Here is a 20,426-nt window from a genome sequence, read left to right on the forward strand (position 1 = left end):
AGATAAGACCCTGATTCTGTCCACCTTTGGGGGGCCTCATGTCCCTGCACATTTAGGGTGTCCTCAGGAAATGTTGGAGGATCAAACAAAATGGGGGGCTCTGTGCAGCTTATGGACACTGAACCCCCCCCCCCCACTGGGGAAAAGAAACCCAGCACCCCAAGACTTCTTGACCCAGAGTCTTGTCCTTCACGAATCCTTCCCCAGATCTCTCAACCTTGCTACACACTCCCAGCTCCTCACCTGTTTTAGGCACATCCCCTTGGATAGCTAGGAAATGTTTACCAGTCTTTAACAGGGTAAGGGGATTCAAGACTCACTTAAAATACCAGTGGGCCCCAGCTATGATAAATGAATCAGGGCGTTTAGATCCTGATTCACCCAATGCAACTGTTACAAAGACATGTTTGAATCATCTGGAGTATTTGGCCTATGAACGGAGTGTTAGATAATACTCAAGAATTCGTGTAAATTTTGTTAGATGTGTTAATGGCATATTATGTAAGGAAGCGTCCGTGTGTTTTAGAGATGCATGCTGAAGTATGTAGGGGTAAAATGAGATGATGCTGGGGATTTGTTTTAAAATACTGTAGCAAAAAAGGGAGGGGAGTGATGAAATAACTTAGGAAATCTTGCTAACGGTTGGAGCTGGGTGATGGCTATCTTAGTGGTTCACTACACACTCCGCTTCTGTGTCTGTTTCAAACTTCTCATTAAAATAAAGGGCAGGTTTGGGGAGCTAAAAGGGTTCACCGAGAGAATTGTGAAAAATTCCCTAGAAGTTCCCGCAAAGACGCACATACACTTCCTCTTAAAGAGCTTTCTCAGGAGAGTCAACTCAGGAAAACGAATGCAGTCGAATGCAGCCTCGTGTATGTGCATATGTGCATTTCCCCGGGAAAAACATCCACAGCTTTCTTTGGCGGCTCCAAGGGGTCGTGACCCCTACCCCCCCCCCCCCCCCCCACCAAGATTAAGGACCTGCTACCTTCCAGAGGGAACCCTGTTTGAAGTCAGGTTGACCGGTCACCTCGAGCTGATCACTGCGGAGTGCAACACGGGGCCCACGCAGTTGTGCGACGCTGGCCTGGGGTCCCCCCGCGCCGCCCCTCGGATCCCTTTTCTCCACCTGTAAAATGGGGCCACGGGCGGTGCACGCGGCCGGCCCGGCGAGGACGAAGCGTTGGTGGCGCTCGGCGGTCGGGCCCCCAGGAGACTCCCGCACCTAGCGAAGCCTCGGACTCCCGCCCGGGACGCGCCCTCCGCGCCCCCACCCCCTCCAGGCCCCGGCCAGTCCGCCTCCCGCTTGGGGCGGCAATTTGTCTCCTTTTGAACCCCCCGCCCCCGACGGGTTTCCCCCTTTGATTCGCGGCCCTGAGGCTCCCCCCGCTTTGAAATGCAAACCCGCCGGGGCTGGGGCCGCGGGCGCCCGGAGCTATAAAAGACCTGGGTGGGGCGGGCGCGGCGGCCGGGCCCGCGAGTTCAGGTGAGCAGTCTGCTCGTCGGGGCGGCCGGCAGCGGCGGCTCCAGGGCCCAGCATGCGCGCGGGCCCCCGCGGCCACCATGTACGTGGGCTATGTGCTGGACAAGGATTCTCCGGTCTACCCCGGCCCCGCCAGGCCTGCGAGCCTCGGCCTGGGCGCGCAAGCCTACGGCCCCCCGCCTGCGCCCCAGGGACCCCCGCAGTACCCCGACTTCACCGGCTACTCTCACGTGGAGCCTGCCCCGGCACCCTCTGCGGCCTGGAGCGCGCCCTTCTCCGCGCCCAAGGACGACTGGGCCGCCGCCTACGGCCCAGGCCCCGCGGCCCCCGCCGCCAGCCCAGCCCCGCTGGCATTCGGGCCCCCTCCGGACTTTAGCCCGGTGCCCGCGCCCCCTGGGCCGGGCCCAAGCCTCCTAGCGCAGCCCCTCGGCGGCCCGGGCGCACCGTCGTCGCCCGGAGCGCAAAGGCGGACGCCCTACGAGTGGATGCGGCGCAGCGTGGCGGCTGGAGGCGGCGGTGGCAGCGGTAAGGTCCCCTCCCTCGCCCGGCGCCTCCGGACCGTTCCCTTGAGCACCGGCAGGTGCTAGGGCGAGGCCCAGTCGCCCCCTATCTTAACCCCTGCCCCGGCTCCGAAAGGGTTCCCACTGGGGCCTCCCTGACCATTCTGGTCCTGGGGTGCTTGTCCCTCAGCCTGCCCCTTCCGAATCCCAGCCTGCTGAGCCTCGGTAAGCGCGGCCCGTGTCTCTGTGTAGATTAAGGGAGCAGAGACCACGAGACGTGAAGAAACGCGCCTGTGGTCGCCTGGCCAGGCGGGAACTAGAGCGCAGCTCCCAGACTGAGCCCAGGGCCCTTGAGCATCCCTGGCCCCCGCTCGTCATCCGCAGCTTCCACCCCTGTCCCAGCCCCAAGAGGAAGCTGCCAACCGTCCCCAGAAGGGGCGACCTGCTGACACAGGCCGGCCACTTTCCTGTCCAGGTCTCAGCACCCCCATCGGTGCTGGGGAGAGACTGTGGCTCCTAGCCTTTGGACTGCAAAAGAGCCCTCTTTGGTTACACTGGTGTGGGGGGTCCCTACCTTACCATCCCAGGGCCCTCCCTGAACTCTTGACCCTGGGGGAGGGGCAAGCAGGAGCAGTTGGGAAGGTGGCTACTGTTTGGCTCCTGAGACTGTGAGCCTCCTGCCCCCAGGCAGGCCTCTCTGATCCACCCTCTTCAAAGGCAGAGGAGGGGTCAGGACAAAGGGCTGGCTTTAATGAGGGGCGGCCTGACCTCCTTTATAGGTCCCCCCTTTGTCATGTAACAGACTGCGCCTTAGCTCGGTAGTGACTCCTGTTGGCCGGAAAGTGAACACGATACCCCATTGTCCCGACTGTGTCCGGCCTGTCCTGACAAAGGCCACCTGGCTTTAGGGGCGGGAAGTCGGCCTGCCCACCCTTTGATGTCCGTCCCCTCCCCCTCTTCCCCCAGCTGGGAGGGAGCCTGGGACTTCCCCCACCTCCTCTCTCTCTTCCATCCCGTGTCCCCATACACACTCCTCACTCCTGGGGCAGATGCTGGGGAGGTCTGGCCATAATCAGAGCACCTTCTTGGGAGTCCCGGGGACACAGAGGCTCCTGTCGGCCTCCGGAGGTCTCTCCTTTGCGTGACCTTGGCTAAATAAGGACAGCTAATGTTATGGCACTTATTAACGGGCCAGGCACTGCTGTGATTTCTCACAGCACTATTGTAGGTACCATTATCATAGCCATTTTTAATGTGAAAAATCTGTGGCCTAGAGAGGTTAAACCCTTGAGGATGTAACCTAGAGAGGTTAAATCCTTGCACGAAGCCATATGACCGGTAAATGAGGGTGGGGCTGGGACTCGAACCCCAGCAGACTGATAGCCAAGCTTGTGTTCTCACCCTCTCAACAATAGCTTCTCTTTAATTGATCATCTTTCCTGGGTCTCAGTTTTACCCTCTGTGACATGATAGGGAAGGGTCTTATACTTTTGCTGAAGTTATAGAAGGAGCTTTTGAAAAATCTGGTGGAGAAAATACAAGTCTTCTGTCTAGAAAGGAAGTGTTACCTAATTCTGCAGACAATGTGAGGGGTTCTAGAAGCTTCTGAAAAACTTTCCATTAACTCTGGTTGAGAACCCTGCATGAGATTAAATGAGAGAAGGTGTCTGGGGCCACTGACCCCCCCCCACCCCCCTGGTTCTGTGTCCGTCCCCTGGAGAGGGAAGCCTGCTTTTCCTGCACCTCTATTCCAGTGTTGTGCCTGCTGATCAGGCAACTTTGGAGATGGGGATGAGTCCCAGATGCAGGAGGAGTTCCTCAGGAGCGAGGACCTGGAGAGAGTGCGCCAGTGGACCTCAGAGGACTGGTGGGAGCCGTGGGGGAGTTTTTAGGCTATGTGACTATGTGACGTCAGCCAAAAAACTTTTTCTTTCTGGATACAGGAGCCACTTGCAAACACCGCCCAGCCTCTAGTCTCAAAAGTCATTTGGAAACTGTTGTCCCCAGGCAGATGGGGGCCTAGCAGTTTGCCCAAACGCCAAAAAAACCTTTCCCCCTTTATTCCCAGAAAGTAGAAAGAGAGAGCCCAGGGAAGTCTGCAGGCTCCCAAGGAAAGGGGCTGCCCCAGAAACCAGGTTAGACCCATTCTGCCAAGAACTCAGGACCATCAGCTTTCTAGAAGCTAGAAGCTGCTGCCTGTCTGCCCAGGGCCATCTGATGTATGCGCAGTTTACAGGAGGTTGTGCCCCCCCCCAACTTTGGCCTCAGTTTCTCCTTCTGGGCAATGAAGATCCCAGGGTCTCTAGGATGGTGCTTGTGTAATGCTGTTCTAGGATGGCAAAGAGAAGGTCAGTACACGCCAGTGCCCACTCTGTGCCCCTGCTCCCCACAGCAAGTGTTGCCGGCCACCTGGTCTTGCGGTACCAGGTCTTCTTACCTGCTGCTTTTCCCTCTTCCTGGAAGCTCCTGTGCCCTAACTCTTTGCAGGCCTACCTTGTTCTCACCCTTCAGGTCTTAGCTTAATGGCTGTCTCCTCAGAGAGGTCCTCCATGATTTCTCAAGGAAAGCTCCCCCATACATATCGATAACCTTCGCTGTGTTTCCTTCAGAGCACCAGCCCTGATTTCAACTTACTTCCTTATCTGTGTGTCTGTGCGCTGTCTACTTCCCCACCCACCCACCCATTTGACCCATCACTACCTTCCAGGAACCACTGTAGTGCATGACATTTAGTAGGGACTCAGTACATTTTGTTGAATGAATGAACAGGACAAGTGTGAGGAACAGCAATGACAACCAAGAGAAAAAGGAAGAGATGAGATCTTGGCTTTGACATGTTTCTGTGGTCCCAGCCCTAGGGATGGGACCCCTGACCGTTGAGCTGAGCAAGTTCATGCCAGGGATGGAAGACTGGTTGCTCCCCTCTCCCTCCTCGGATGATCCTCCCGTCCCAGCTGAGGACTCGGTGTAGCTGAGGCCAGGGCTGGAACTATGACCTGTGGTTTCCACCCCCGCCTCCAAGATTCTATTTATTTATTTATTTATTTGACACGGGGGAAGAGAGAGAGAGACAGAGAGAGAAAGCGCACATGCAGGGGGAGCGGCACGCAAAAGGAGAGGGAGAAGCAGGCTCCCCGTGGAGCAGGGAGCCTGATGCGGGATTTGATCCCAGCTGAGCTAAAGTCGGATGCTTAACTGACTGAGCCACCCAGGTGCCCCTATGACACAGGTTTATCCTAAGGAGGGACAATGAGAACCAGAAAGATGAGAGAGAGGCTCTTAGGCTTCAGCCCGTCATCAAAATATTACCCAGTTCTGAGGGATTACTGTCACCTGGCTGAGGCCAGGATAGGAAAAGACTACAAGGGGTTCTCCTCCGTGGTCCTCCCTGTTTGCATCTACAAATAGCATCATTTTCATTAAGAGGGTCAGACATCAGGGTGCCTGGGTGACTCAGTGGGCTAAGCCTCAGCCTTCAGCTCAGGTCATGATCTCGGGGTCCTGGGATCAAGCCCTGCATTGGGCTCTCTGCTCAGCAGGGAGTCTGCTTCCCAACCCCCAACCCCCACCCCCCGCCAGTCTCTGCCTGCTCGTGATCTCTCGCTGTCAAATAAATTAAAAAAAAAAAATCTTAAAAAAAAAAAAAAAAGAGGGTCAGACATCATCCTGTCAAAAGCCCAGCATCCCTTCCTTATGAATAAAGAGTACTCCCCAGGTCCGTGGCCTCTGGGGTAGGCCGAGGTCCCACACAACGAGGAAGATGCTTGTTGAGATGATGAGACTATAGCAGTAGGGTTCAGGTCTTGGTCCAGTCCCTTCAGCTTTCAGATGATGACACTGAGGCCCAGGGAGGGGAGGAGCCCTGCCCTCTCCCCCCACATTCTAGACCCTCTCCCTTGGCCCATTGCCACAGCCACCAGCCTGGCCTCTCTCCTTCAGCCTCTCTCTGATGCCCCAGCTATCTTCACAGTCATCACCAGATTTGCCTTTTCAAGGCACATCTCCTGCTCAAGAGCATTCCATGGCTCCCCATGCTATGGAATTCCCATTTTGTTATATGCCCTTACACTGCTGTCAGATCCAGCCCCATTTCTGTGGTACTTGAGAACTGGCTCCAACCCACTATTGAAGCCACTGTCCCACTAGTTTGTCTAGATATGGAAGTGCTTACTGGGGATGGCTAAGGGCTGAGCTTCGGAGCCTCAGGCCTGGGAGTGCATTTCTGTTAGAAGCTGCATAGCCTTGGGCTAGTTAACCTAGATCATTTCCCTGAGCCTCAGTTTCTTTAGGATAACAATAGGATTGTTTGAAGCCATGGTGCCCATCAAGCCCAGCCACTATGCTTGGGGCACGGTAGGTAGGTAGGTAGGTAGATAGGAAGAGCGTCTGTGCCTAAGACCTTCTCTGCCAGTCCTTAGCAGGTGCGTGGAAACACACCTCACACTCTGCCTCTCCAGTCTGGTTCCCTCCATTGAAACTACCCTTCCTGCCCTCCTACATCTTCACCAGCTCAAATGCTGTGCCTTCACCAAGGCCACCTCCTCTAAAAAGCCCTCCTGGGTTTCCTCCCCTCCAAGCACTGTGTTAGGTTCTTGTTGTAACAACGCTCACCACTATCTTGTTTATCGCTTCCATCTACCTCAAGGACTTGTGGTCAGCCCCATCTTTCTCACCAGGCCTCGCGCCAAGTAGGAGCCCATGATAAAGCTGGGAACTGTGGTGCTGGCTGAGTCCTTACCGCATGCCAGGCAGTGTGCCAAGAACCTCACACGGGTCTTCTCACTCAAGCTTCATAACAACTAACAACGCTCAGAGGTGTGAGGATCTATTATTGGCCTCATCTTACAGATAAAGTTAATAAGGCTCAGAGAGGGTAGGGTGCCTGCTGCAGCTCACACAGCCAGGATGCCGAAGCGTGGGGTCCAGACCCAGACTCTACCGCCTAAGGAGCCTCTGTCAAATAAAGCAACACACACAGCAGCCCCAGACCCCTCCCCATGCGCATCCCAGCCCAGGGTGGGGGAGGGGGGTAGTGGGGGGAGAAGGCTGGTTAGGGAAGAGCCAGGAGAAGATGATGGGGGAGGGTGGGCCCAGCAGGGGCCAGGCTGTTTAAAACTGGTTCTCTAAGCAGAAGCTGCGTTTGACACCTCATCTCTCAGATGTAGCTGGGAAGGGGAATGACCCAGTTAGAAGGTGGCAGAAGGCTTTTTTTGGTTGGGTGTTTTATCCACCACCACCACCCCTCCCACCCCGGCTTTGGCAGCTATTGCGGCTGAGGGCTTAGGGAATCACTGTGAAGGTCCAAAATGGCTTTGTTAACGGTAGGGTCTGGCTTGTCAGTAGCAAGTTATCTTAATGCGCTGGCCCTCTAGTTTCTGTCCTGGAACTCCTGGGATTTGGAAACACCGTGTGCATTTAGAGTCAATATGGGTTAACCTGTCAAACACTCCCTACGCCATGCTCAGCCCCCAAGCTTGTAGGGGTGCATAGGTCCCCCTGCATCAACACAGATGAGCGAGCAGACGTTAGTGAAAGCCAAGATTGATGCTCCAAGCTCAGCACCTACCGGTGACTTCCCATTGCTCTTGAAATCAAATTCAAACCCCTCATCCCAGGGCAGAGAGCTCTGCTGGTCTCTCCAGGCTGATCACGTGCCTCTCTCATTCATTCATTCATTCAGGCAGGCTGGGGATTCAGGCCAGAATGAGGCAGACAGGCCTTCTTGGGGAGCTGGCACTGCTGCTCCTTCCTCTGCTACTCTCTGCCATAGGGCCTTTGCACACGCCGTTCCTGGAACATACCCTTCACTGGTGACACAGAAACCTCTTCAACCTTCAGGTTCCAGCTTAGATGTTGCCTCCTGGAGGAGATAAGCTAATTAGAGTAGGTCCCCCCAGCCCCTGCCCCTGCCACTTAATCTAGCTCTCAGCTCTAGGCTTACTTTCCTTCACGCTAATCCGTTTGTGATGATTTTCTTAGTTTGTTTTTAATCTGTGCCCCACCACAAAAGGGGGGAATGAACTATTTAACAAGTCCTGAGCACCCAGCATAGCAATAAGGATATAACCTGGATCTACTGAGTACTCAGCCCGTGCCCAGCATTTTCTCAAGTGTAGATATTTCTGACCCCAGGATCTCATGCACACCTCTGCATTAGATTCATGGCTTTGCGAAAGCTTCCAGGAAGATGTCCTTTGGAGATTGAGCTGACCAGCTGATGGATTGGCTGTGGGAGCCGGACGTGCCACCTCGGCTTTTGGCCTGAGTATCAGGAAGGTGGTGGCCATTTAACTGAGAGGAGGCCCCGCTGGGAAGCAGGAAGTCTGTGTCATGTTCTGCAAGGACTCATCCAGTACTCCCTGTGTGTCAGGCACCATCTTGAGACTGGGTGAGCAGCAGACCGGGAGCAGGGCACTGAGGGGAGTAGATTTGCAAAGATCACCTAGGGAGCTAGGAGAGGGCTGGAGTCCAGAGCCCCTCCCTGGACCTCACCCAGAATGGGAGACCTCGGGACCCGGGCCGAGGATGACCGTGTAAGGCAAGGCTGGAACACACCCTGGGAAACAGCTCAGGGGGGCCTCAGGCTGTTCAGGCCAGGGAGAAACTTGAAGGGACACAGTTGCTGTTTGCTAGTCTTGGAAGGGCTATTCTGGGCCAAGGGTGCCCCTTGGGTTTTGTTTTTTTTTGTTTTGTTTTTGTTGTTGTTTTTTTTTTTTAATGGAAAAATACAAGCAGGTGGTCTCTGGGAGACCAGGCTGCTTTGTGGAGAGGACAGGCACAGTCTGGTTAGGACGTGATGCCGCTGTGGGCATCTGGCTCAGCGGGGGAGCTTGGGTTAGCGGGGCTGTCCAGTAGAACTTTTCTGTGATGGAGGAAATGCTCTGAATCTGTTTGGTCCAGGGTTCCAACCACCAGCAGCACGAGTCTCTCTGGCCCTTGGAAGATGGCTCACATGACTCAAGAGCTGAATTCTTAATTCTGTTTGGTTAATTTCAATTTAAGTAGCTACACGTGGCTTGAAGCTGTCATTTGGGACAATGCAGGACTGGCCTTCTCAAGAGTTCTTAGAATAGTCATCTGTTCCCGATGGGCTCCTTATTCTCCACCGAGGGGCCTCTCAGGCCTCTTCTGTCTCTATGGTCATCTTCATCATTGACTAGCTTTTATTAATAATTACCTTGTTCAATAGGTTCCCACACCTCAACTCTACGTCCCTCTGAGGGACCATGTCCTCAGTTGACAGGTGAATATCCTGGGATCCAAAGAGGGGCGGGGCCTTGCTGGGTCCACACCAGTGGCCTGTGGCCAGGCTGGGGTAGAACAGACAGGTCTACCTGCCCCTGCGGTTTCTGTCCTCTTTGCTGCCTCCCACAGCCAAGCCAGACCATGGGCCTCCATGGAGAAGACGAGGCAGGGGACAGACGACAATGGCCAGGTGGCCCGGAAGGAGAGGGCGCAGTGCCAACTGAGCGCTGTGCCTGGAAAGGAGAGCAGTGGTGGGAAGGAGAAGCTTGCCTAAGGCCGCAGAACTCCTCACCCCCATGCCAGCCTCACCCCTGCTCCAGGGCTTGAATGAGGAACCATGAAGAAACCACCTGGAACTGGCAACTCAGCTGGAACAAGGATCCAGTCAGGGCCCAGTAGACAGCTTCATGATCCAGGAAGGGACAGCCATTCAGCATCTAACTGGCTGGGTCCGGGCGGCCCCGCGCAGAAGAAGTCCACCTCCTGCCAGTGGGATGGGGAATCTAGTCCAAACTGAACATGGCCTGTCCATCTGGTGGCTGGGCCAGGTCTCTCCACTCCCAGGCCAGTGTGTTCCTTGCCCTGCAGCTCCCTATCAGGCGGCATTCCTCACTCTCCCAAGGGACTCCTCTAACATCCGCTTCTGCAAATAGCTCAGCTCTCCTTGACATCCCCTTAGCTCTTTGCCCTCTACAAACTGCTTTCACATCCAAAGCCTAAAGAAGTTCAGTCTCTCGTCAAGTCCATTAGCTAAGGATTGGTCATATCCGGGCCCAAGGCCTGAGAGGAGGGCTCTGAGCTACACAGAACTTCAGAATCTCCAGGCCCTCGGGGCTGCCCCTCTTCTGAGGTCCCGAACTGGAACCAAGACCTACTGACATCAGCTAGTGGTTCAGAAACCCCAAGGGCTGTTAAAGAAGGTGGGAGAGCAGAATGCAGTGGGTCTGGGAGGGAGTCTTTCGGACAAGCCGGCATGCGTGCCTGTGTGCACACTGCATGTGTGTTTGTGTGTTGGGGGCGGGGGGTCAGGATGCACAGTCAGGCTGGGGCTGGACCACACAGAGAGGGGACATGGAGGGTTGAGGCGGGAAGGGTGTTCCAGTCCCCGGGGCCAGAGCTGGTGGTGTCCTCCCCCAGGGCTGCGGGGACCCAGCAGGAAGAGAGCAGAGGAAGTGCTGACCCAGAAGCCATGTGACTTTCTTGGAGCCACCCCACCCCGCCCTGGGGGCAGAGGCTGAACCCTGTCCTCCCCTGGCCCAGGCTGGATGGGGAGGCCCCACCGCCAGCCACTGTGCCTCCTACCCCCTCTCCTCCAGTTTGGCAGGCCCGGTATCTAGGCTCTCAGACAGGGAAATCAGTCTTAGAATTCTTTCAGCAAAAATAACAAACCCAACCAGAGAATCAACAAACATTAGGAGGTTCGTGTTTCCAAGTTGGAAGGGACCTTATAAATAAACAGTCTCATCCAACACATCACCCATCGCCCAGATCCATTTCCCAACCTTTCTGCCCCATGGCTGGCCCACCGCTGTTGGGGATGAGTAAGACCTTCCCATCCATGTGTGCCATTTTTCTGGAGCGATCCCCGCGCCCCTGGAGGTTGGAGGTAATGACGGGAAACCTCACACTGTGTGAGAGGTTCTAGAGCTGTTTCTGAGGCTGGACAGAACCGAGTTGAAATCCCATCCTCCAGATGTGTGGACCACTCAGAGCCTCAGTCGGAAAAAGGGGTACCAGCTACCCGGCTTCAGAAGTTGTTGAGAGATGTATACAAATACCTGCCACAAGGAGAGGCTGGCCACTATCAGAATAATAGTGACCCCCACTTTATAGATACAGAGAATGAAGCCCAGGAAGATGGGGTGACCAGTCCTCGGTCACCTAGCCAGTGAGAAGCTGTCCCGTCCAATCCTAGAGGTCCGTTTGTCCCAACAACCACGTGTCAGGGTCCCAGGACAGCCAATCAAGTAGCAAATCCATGAGTCTCATTTTAGCCTCACTGAATCTGAATTTCTGGCCTAGAATCTGTGCTTTTGAAAAGCTTTCCAGGACCTCCACTGTGCATGCTTTAGGAGAAGGGAAATGTGCTCTCTTCCCAGCAGCCTGATACATGTGGATGGGCCATTACTCAAATCCCAAAGCCAGAGCAAAGAGGGAGCCTCTCCTTCGGGTGAGTTATCCAAGCATCTTCCCTGCTGCACTCACCACTGAAGAGCCAGAGGGGGCTCCCCTCCCACCATCCTGCCCCCTTGCACTGGCATCTGGCCCAGAGGGTTATTCATTAGGTGGCTGGGAGGGGCTGGCCTCCATCAGACACCTGTTGCAGGAGCCCGGACTTCCCTCTCCACACCAGCGTCCCAGGGGCCTGTAAATCATTCATCCTGGGGCCCTCTTCCTACCCGCTGCTCTCAGGCACCTCCCTGTCCCCTCCCTGTCCCCTCCTTCCTAGGCTCCTGGGGAGGCACAGGTGCTCACAGAAGGGGGAAGGGAGGGTGGCTTGGAGCAGCTGAGAGTTCTGGCTCAGAGGCTAGAGCCCAGGGCTCCTGACTGTCATTAAAATACAAACTCAGGGGCACCTGGGTGGCTCAGTGGGTGAAGTGCCCGACTCTTGATTTCGGCCCAGGTCATGATCTCAGGGTCATGAGATCGAGCCCCACTCCAGGTTCAGTGCCGGGCATGGAGCCTACTCTCTCTCTTAAAAAAAAAAAAATCATAAAAAATACAAATTCACCTCGCATACAGTAAAAAAAAAAAAAAAAAAGAAAGAAAGTGAGAGAGGGGGAAGGAAGGAAAGGAAAGGAAAGGAAAGAAATAAATATATAAATATACAAATAAATAAATAAATAAATAAATAAATGAAAGAAAAAGAAAGAAATGAAAGAAGAAAGAAAGGGTCATCCCAAAGACTCTGACTTACCTGTGGCCCCACAGCTTCTGGTTCCTTCTCCAGAGGCTTGTTATTAATTTATATTTTCTTTCAGAAAAAACTCTACCTACACATGTATGAGTGTGTGTGTGTATGTGTGTGTCGATCTGTTACACAAAAAGAGTAACATACAATTCACAACATTCTGTCTTGCTTTTTTTTTTTTTAACTCAATATATCTTAGAAATTGCTGCATATTAGTATGTGGGAAGCTTTATAATTTCTTTTTAATGACTGCATAATGTTGCTCTCCATGAATGTGCCATCTTTTATTTAACTTTTTTTTTTTTAGGATTTTATTTATTTATTTTTTGAGTGAGAGAAAGAGGGCAAATGAAAGAGAGCCTGAGCTGGGGGGAGGGGCAGAGGGAGAGGGACAAGCAGACCCCCCACTGAGCATGGAGCCTGATGTGGCACCCTGAGATCTTGACCTGAACTGAAGGCAGCCGCTTAACCCGCTGAGCCCCACAGGCACCCCTAACAAGTACCCTACTTGTAGACATGTACATTGCTTTTAGTCCTGTGCCTTTTGAAACAGCGATGGCCTGTGAGATCACTTCCTGGAAGTGGGATTAATGGGTCAGAGGGTGCAAGCGTATTAAACGAGGCTAGATGTTACCAAGTTGGGCTCCAAGGAGGATGTTGCCTTATTACCCCCTGGATAGCATATGGGATTTCTTGGTTCCTGGACCACAGCAAGATGCCACATGTTTTGTTCTTTGGCAGAGCCATTTTCTTAGCAATGAAATGGTGTGATTTGAGAGCTCCACTAGGAAAAAGTTACCAGTGGTTCCTAAGCCCACCAGCCCATCTCCTGGGCCCAGCAAGAAGGCAACGGGACCTGTGGGCTGGGACCTCCCTGGCAGCCCCGCTAGAACAGAGAGAAATAATTATGCAGCTAGAGTCCTATCCCCTGTCTAGGTCCCCGCTCCTCAAATCTGGGAGGAGTCAGGCTACAGTTGGTTTCACTTGAGCTCAGGGTTGATAGCAATACCAGGCAGGATGGCCCTCAAGAAGGATGGGTCCCTTTCTGAGCCCCCATTTCCCCATCTATGAAAATGGGTGTGATGGAGCCCCACTTGCTCATCAGAAAAGATGGGAGTGAGTACTGGGTGCCTGAGGAAAAGGGTCTTTCATAAGCACTACTTGTAATCTCTCAGGCTGTTTGGGGGGAAGGGAGATTCGTCCCCCCACTTCAGACTGTGACTGTTCTGGGCATTTCCAAGGGCCCACCCAGCCTGCAGACCATATAGCCCCGGCCCAGAGCTCTCTGGGGCCTGCCTTCCCCATGATCTGGGCCCTCCCTTCCCACAAGTACAAATAGACAGGTGGTCTGCTGTTTGAGCTTCTGTTGCTAAGGCTCAGGAGACTTCTTGGGGGTGCTTTATGGACTCTAAGCCTGATGGGGTGAAGAGTTGTGCCAAGAGTAGGGAGTGGAACTCTAGACCAGGTGACGTGGCTTTGGGCAGGTCCACACTTGTCCAGGGCTTTGTGACCCTAACTGTGCAGGGGAGCTTGGACTTGAAGGATTTACAAAGCCTCTCTTACTTGGACCTCCAGCATCTGTATTAGTTGCCTGAACCTCCGTCCCTTCATCTGTAAAATGGGAGGAGACTAAACTGAGCTCTTTTGGCTTTAGCCCAGTGAAGATTCAGAGCTCTGCTGGGCTCTGGGGGTGGCGCATTAGGCAGAACTGTTTTTGAGTCGGCGTTGAATTTTCTAGGCCAAGGAAGGACCCATCTGGAGCCAAGGCCTCAGCAGCCACTCCCTTGTCCCTTTCCTGGGCCAGGCCTGGCCAAGGGCCGATGTTGTCTCGTGCTACATCGGGTGGTGGGCTGAGGTCAGTGGATGTGGAAGTGTCCAGTGAAGTTCTGCTGCTCTGGCAGGAAATCCAAGGAAAAAAGCCCAGAAACATCTGTTGTCTCCCATTTTCTGCAAAACCATTTGGCTCTTGGGGAGCCCAGCGGCTGTCCTGCCAAGCTGCGTGGGCTTGATAGTGGGGAAGGAGCTGGAAGAGGGGGTCGGTGGTTAGCACGGGGGTGCCACGGGACAGGCAGAGCCAGAGCCGTGACCCTGGGAGGCGAAGGCCAGGCTGCGTGGGGGCAATTGATTGAGGTAGAACAGGGTCCTCGGTTATTCCAAGACCTGCCATGCCCTGGTGGACATGTGCAGGTCTGAAAGTGCTTGCGTGTGCCTCCTATTTATAGCCGAGTACTCAGCTTCTTACGAAGGAAACTGGTGTTTAGTCAGGCCCCCGCACCAGCCCGGGCCAAGCATGACTCTTAATATGCTCTCCAGACAGACCTCTGATCCCAGCCCCAAAGAGTCCTGACTTTAACCCTGGACAGTCCTCAAATCCCACTCCTGCCCTCAGTCTGAGCCCTGTAGAGAAGCCAAGCCACAGCCTTCTCTCTCCTGGGTTGTTGCAAGCCTTTCTGTGCTTCCACCTTCTTGCCAGTCTGTCCTCCATGCAGCAGCCAGAGCCAGATTAAAACCTACATCAGACCTGCTTTCTCTTGGGCTCAGAAGCCTGCAATGGCTCCCATCCTAGACAGAGTAAAACCTGGAGTCCTTTCCATGGCCAGCAAGGCCCTGGACAACCTGCCCCCCTGTCCTTGCTCACTGTACTCTGGCTATACCAGCCTGTGCACTGTTCCTCACACATCAGGTGTCAGGCATGGTCCCACCACAGGGCCTTTGCACTTGCTGTTCCCTGCACCTTCAGCCCTCTTCACCAGATACCTGCATGACCCTTTCCCTGACCTTCTTCAGATCTTTGCCCTAAATTTCCCTTCTTAGTAAGCCCTTCGTGAACTACTCTTCTTAAAATCGCATAATCTCTCCTCCCCCAAATTCCCAGTCCTCTCTTCCCGCCTCCTTCTTCTCAGGAATACTTATCAATTAACATATCAAATACTTAGCATTAACATATCAAAGTATTTGGATCTCTGATTATTTTGACTAGGCTCCACAAGGACCTAATTTCACTGAGAGTAGGGACTTTTTTAAGTTTGGCTGGCTGGTGTACCTTCAGTGATTGGCCCACACCAGGAGCTCAGTAAATATTTGTCGCCTGAGCCTGAGTCATGCCTCTGTGTCCGCAAAAGAGGCAGTGGAGTGGATGGCTCTGGGCAGACCCGGGGCTTGGTGTCCAGGGCCCGGGCCTTTGCAGGTAGCTGACAGGCCCTCGTTTTTTCTGTTGGACCAGTAGCCTCCAGGCATTTGACAGGAAGTGAGGAGCACCCAGCCCAGGACTGAGTGGCAAGCTTCCACCTCTGCTCGTGGTGGCTCTTCCCCACTCTCCCCCCTGCCCTGGAGAGAGGAGCCACTGACTTGTCCTTGGTCTCTATCTGCCCTGGGCTGCCCGGTGTCCCTCTGTGTCTCTGGTGTGAGGACCCATGGTCTCAGGATCCTGCATCAGAACCACCCGGGGAGCGTGTTAAAAACGCAGATTCTAGGGGGGCCTGGGTGGCTCAGTTGGCAGAACATGCGACTCTATCTCAGGGTTGTGAGTTCTCCACGTGGGGTGTAGAGATTGCTTTAAAAATAAATAAATAAAATCTAAAAAAATAAAAGAAAATGCCGCCTCAGACTCCCCAGGCTTTCTGGCTCACAGGGTCAGGGGTGCCCAGAAAGCTGTGTTTTTCCCAAGCCCCCCACGTGTCTGCTGCCCTGCTGCACCTGGAAACTGCGGGGGTGAAGTGGGGTGGGGAGAGCTGGTGGAGCTGGCGGATACGAGGAGGGCTCTGGGTCAGGGGAGCTGGATTGAAACCCTGACTCCACCAGCAGTTTGCTGTGGGTCCCTGAGCAGACTGCTTCTCCTCTCTGAGCCTCGTGCTTCCCCGAACAGGCATGAGAGCAGTGCTTGCCTCTCAGGTTGGGGGTCTCCGAGCCTGACCCCGGGGGGGGAATGATCGTTACCCCCAGGACCGAGTGGGCGTCCCTCCCCACCTCAGGGTCCTGCTTTCAGGGATCTGGATTGTGTCCTCCCTGCGGCCCTGCTTGAAATTTGCAGAAACCCCCCCACCCCACCCACTCACCTCCCCTCCTGGCCCCTCTGCTTCTCAGGGAAGACTCGGACCAAGGACAAGTACCGCGTGGTCTACACGGACCACCAGCGCCTGGAACTGGAGAAGGAGTTCCACTATAGCCGTTACATCACCATCCGGCGGAAGTCAGAGCTCGCTGCCAACCTGGGGCTCACTGAGCGGCAGGTGTGTGCGCTCCTTGGCCCGCCCACCCCCCCGCCAGCCCCTTCACCACGGGAGCAGTACTGGGAGTCTGGCCTCCAGGGTGTCAGGCAGATTATAGACTCCGGGAGGAGAAAAGAGAGGTTGAGTTTCCTGACCATGGTCACACAGCACAGCAGAAACTGAGGTGCTGCCAAATCCTCCCACTTGAAACAAAACCCAATATCCCCAACCCCAGTAGGGGGATGGATGATCTAATTAGCTATAAACTACAGCTGCTAAGATGATGGCTGTTTAAATCCCAAGGAGGGGAGCAGTTACAGGGAACAAAGGGAAGTCTTCCTGGAGGAGGCGTCTTACAAAATGGGGACAGAGAAATTGTCTTTAGGGTCCAGGAGCAGCGGGGGAGGATGTGAGTTGTCTGGGTGGTGAGGTGGGAGGGAGGCCATAAACCCCACAAGGGGAAATAAGAGCCTAGCTGTCCCTCCTCTCTTCCTCGTGCCCTGCCATTTGGTCTCCCCCGCCACCCATCTCTGCTCTCCCACACTGCAGGTGAAGATCTGGTTCCAGAACCGGCGGGCCAAGGAGCGCAAAGTGAATAAGAAGCAGCAGCAGCAGCAGCCCCCACCCCCCCAGCCCCCAGCCCATGAAGTACCCCCTGCCGCAGCTGCGCCGCCCCTGGGGGGCCTGTGCCCCAGCTCTGCCAGCCTCCTGGGAGCCGCCTCCCCAATGCCTGTTAAGGAGGAGTATCTGCCCTAGCCCTGTGCCCGGCCTTGTGGGTGGTGGGGGGGTGAGGTGGGGGTGGGAGCCCTGTGGCTTAGGGCCTAGGAGGCCTTGTCTGGGTCCCAGCCCTGCTGCTGATCTCCTGGGTAACCTTGGACAAGTTGCCACCCAGCCCCTGCATCCCCTTGGCCCATCTATGCCTAGAGGCTGTGGGGTAAGGACCTTTCCAGCTCCTGTGTTCTGGGCCTCAGGGGGGAGGTCTCCATCCCTAGAGGGCTAAGTGAGGTGCCATGATAAATCCCCAGGCCTTACCTCCTCCTCCATGGGTTCAAGGGTGGGAGGTCGCTGGAGGGACTGGGCTGACTCAGGGGGAAGGAGTTAGAGCCCAGCGAAGATGGAATGTTGCAGCCCATGACCCCAGGGGAAGGGGTGAGGTCAGCTTCCACCTGCCCCTTCCTGCAGCTTTACCTCTAGCTGTCTCCATCACATGTCCCCATCGTAAGTTACCCTGACCCCTCTCTAGGCTGGATGCAAAGCACAAAGCCCATAAGCCTGGGCCAGAGCAAGAGGCTCTGATGACTGTCCCCTCTGGGTTGCAAAGTCATATGCCCCCACTAGCATTCTCTGTGGGGTCTCTAGACTGGGACAGGCCAGGGGCCGGGGGTAGGGGTCCACCTGCCTAGTTCCTATACCCCTCGGCTGTCCCTTAGGCCCCAGGCCCCAGGCCCCAGGGAGTCCCCGGGGGACTTTTTCTGGACCAAACAGAGCTCAAAACTGGGCAAGTTTTGTACATAGAGTGGAACCTCTTGGATGCAGCTTCAAGAATAAATTTTTTCTCTTTTCAAAAAAAAGGTATAAAAATTATTATACCCAGCCTTAAAAAAAAATGCTAAAGAAGTATAAACCATCCTCACCCTCCCCTAATAATTGCATAATCCCCTCCAGTCTCTGTATTTCTCTAGCAAGGTCACCTTTAAAATGTGTTTGAAAGATCCAAACAGGACATTGTTAGAGTAAGTCTATGAGACTACGTAAGATTGTAAGTCCATTTTGTAAGCAGATTCATCAGACGCAATATATCAATTTTTGAATTTTTCAAGCACTTTCAGCTCACATTTTTCTCTCTACAACTGATATTCACTGGGTACCCCTATGGGCCAGGCTTGGCCAAGCATAGGGAATGCACAGTCCTTGCCTCACAGCAGTTCCCAGTTGGAGTTCTGCTCTGGGCATCAAAGGAACAGAGCCTCCAGGGAGCCCAGAGTGGGTTCCCATCTTAGGGCAGAAGGTCTGGAAGGCTTCCCGGAAGAGGTGATATTTGGATTGAGGCCTAAAGATCTAGTAGGTGCTGTCAGGGCAAGAAAAGAGGAATGGTAAAAAAAAGAATATGAACAATAGGAACTTAAAGTATGATGTTTTAAAACTCCTGAGAAAAGCTCTTGTTCTCAAATCCCGTCCAGAGGTAGGCAGAAGTCTGCCACCTGGGGCCTTTTCTCCCTAGAAGGCTCTGGTGCCAGTGACCTGCCCCTTTGTTTACTGTTCTGGGATGTGGCCCAGCCATAAAAAAGTGTGCATAGCCTGCCTGCCCTTTGCTCCTGGGACCCATGACAACAACGCACGAGGTGGATCCAGCCCCACACTAGACCCTGAAAAGCAGCAGGCACGTCCCTCTCTCCTCCTGCTGGTGGCCTGGAGGAGAAGATGGTGGACGTCTAAGGCATGGGAGCAAGGTGGTGCCTGGAAAAGGACTATGGTTCCAAGATCAGAGGAAGAGGGTTGGTGTGACGGTGGTTGACAGTGAGTGGATATACTTTTCTGATCTTCAGAAATATTTGCTGTGTGACCCCGGCTTAACTTCTTCCCCTCTCTGGTCCTCATTTCCCCATCTGTAAAACTAAGGAGTTTGTTTACCAAAAGGAAATATGACTCAGGTCCAGTAAGTTTGAAAAGTCCTGAAGATTCGACCCTTCTGGGGGAGGCCCAGCGGCAGGTTAACACATCAAAGGCTCTGACAAGCCCTACAGCAAAGAAACCCCTTGAATTTTCTTTAATCTGACATTCTCTATGCTTTGCTACCCAGGCACCCCCTATTAGTGCCTGCTAGCACCCCACTGCACTCCACACACTCCACACTCTGGAGTGTGGGGATGCTGTGGTCTGGGGGGACTCGACTGGCAGCAGGCTCCAGTGTCAGATGGCCTGGCCTCCGGTTTACTGCCTCCCAGCTCAGACTTCAGGCAAGTCACTAAGCTTCTCTGAGCCTTGGCCTCCTCATTCATCAAATGGAAATAAAGTCCTTGAGCCTATCTCAGAATTGTGCCTAGGATAGATGCTTTGTTTTAGCCACCCGCTCACGGCCAGTCACATCCCTGGTGTGTGATGCTGGCAGGCCTGCCCAATGTTCAACACCCCCACCTCCCGCCCCCCAGTGCTGAGGGCAGATGGCAGCCTGGGAGGTCTGAGGCAGGACAAGCCTGTCCCTAGCCACAGAAAAACCTCTGTCTGGCTGGAGGTCGGTGGCCAGGCCTGGCAGGCTGGGTCAGCTGTGGCTGCTGCCCATGTGGGAGGTCGGGGGGCCGGGTGGGGCCCACAAGTTGGTTGGTGATCACCTGTCAATGGGTGTCGGAGCTCCAGGAAGATGGAAATTTGATTTCAAATGACTTCTAAGCAGTGTCCTGGCTGCCTTGTGAAGAGTGATTTCCCTATCACTCAAGTGAGTTCCACCAGAGCCTGGGGTGTCATGGCTCAGGAAAGGGACCCTCCGTGTCCCGTCAGACCCTGCAGCCCACTGGAATGCCTGAGAGGTATTCCAGCCTTCCTGCCAGAAACAGCTGCTGTGGCCTCTATCGTGAGTACGGCAATTTAATGCCATCTTCTCCCAGGTGGTGAGCCCTGAGCTGGTGCTGGAGACCGGGGGTCTGGACAAACCTCAGAGATAGCTTGGCCTGGTCATGGCCTCTAGCAAATCAGAAGCAGGCACGATATTTTGCATGCAACTTCCCCTATGGCCCCCTAATCCTGTGCTGAGAGCCATGGTCTGTGGAGGGGCCAGTCCCACTGACTGCCAAGGGATCGCAGTGAGCAGAGCAGAGAGGGCCGCAGCTTAGCTCGAGGGGAGGACTCAGCCCAGCATGAGGAACAGAGGTGGTCTCCTGCCGCCCAGGATATGTGTGTGCATGCGTGTGTAATGTGTTATGATGGGGAGGGGTGAGGCAGGAGGACTGCGGAGCTCCAAGGAAGCTGCCCCAGCTCTGGGTGCACGGGGTACGCAGGCCTCAGCCAGGGCGGCCTTGGAGGGCAATCCCATCTCAGAGCTGCTGCTCCGGAGCCACTTTCTCTGAATCATCCCAGATGGACCA

At 54.5% G+C, this 20,426-nt stretch overlaps 1 protein-coding gene across 1 annotated transcript; it reads left to right on the forward strand.

The window, feature by feature from the left end:
* Positions 1-1,467: 1,467 nt before the first annotated feature.
* CDX1 (caudal type homeobox 1) lies at positions 1,468-19,350 on the forward strand. The gene is made up of 3 exons (XM_059173452.1): positions 1,468-2,008; positions 16,223-16,368; positions 16,897-19,350. The coding sequence occupies exons 1-3, from the start codon at positions 1,564-1,566 to the stop codon at positions 17,101-17,103; spliced, it is 798 nt and encodes a 265-aa protein (XP_059029435.1). The 5' UTR covers positions 1,468-1,563; the 3' UTR covers positions 17,104-19,350.
* Positions 19,351-20,426: the final 1,076 nt, after the last annotated feature.

This window comes from Mustela lutreola, chromosome 5, assembly GCF_030435805.1.
Source record: "Mustela lutreola isolate mMusLut2 chromosome 5, mMusLut2.pri, whole genome shotgun sequence".
Classification (NCBI taxonomy): domain Eukaryota; kingdom Metazoa; phylum Chordata; class Mammalia; order Carnivora; family Mustelidae; genus Mustela; species Mustela lutreola.

Coding starts and splice junctions, on each gene's coding strand:
- CDX1 (XM_059173452.1), top strand. CDS start 1,564: ATGTACGTGGGCTATGTGCTGGACAAGGATTCTCCGGTCTACCCCGGC. Junction 2,009..16,222: donor TGGAGGCGGCGGTGGCAGCG/GTAAGGTCCCCT, acceptor TCTGCTTCTCAG/GGAAGACTCGGACCAAGGAC. Junction 16,369..16,896: donor TGGGGCTCACTGAGCGGCAG/GTGTGTGCGCTC, acceptor CCCACACTGCAG/GTGAAGATCTGGTTCCAGAA.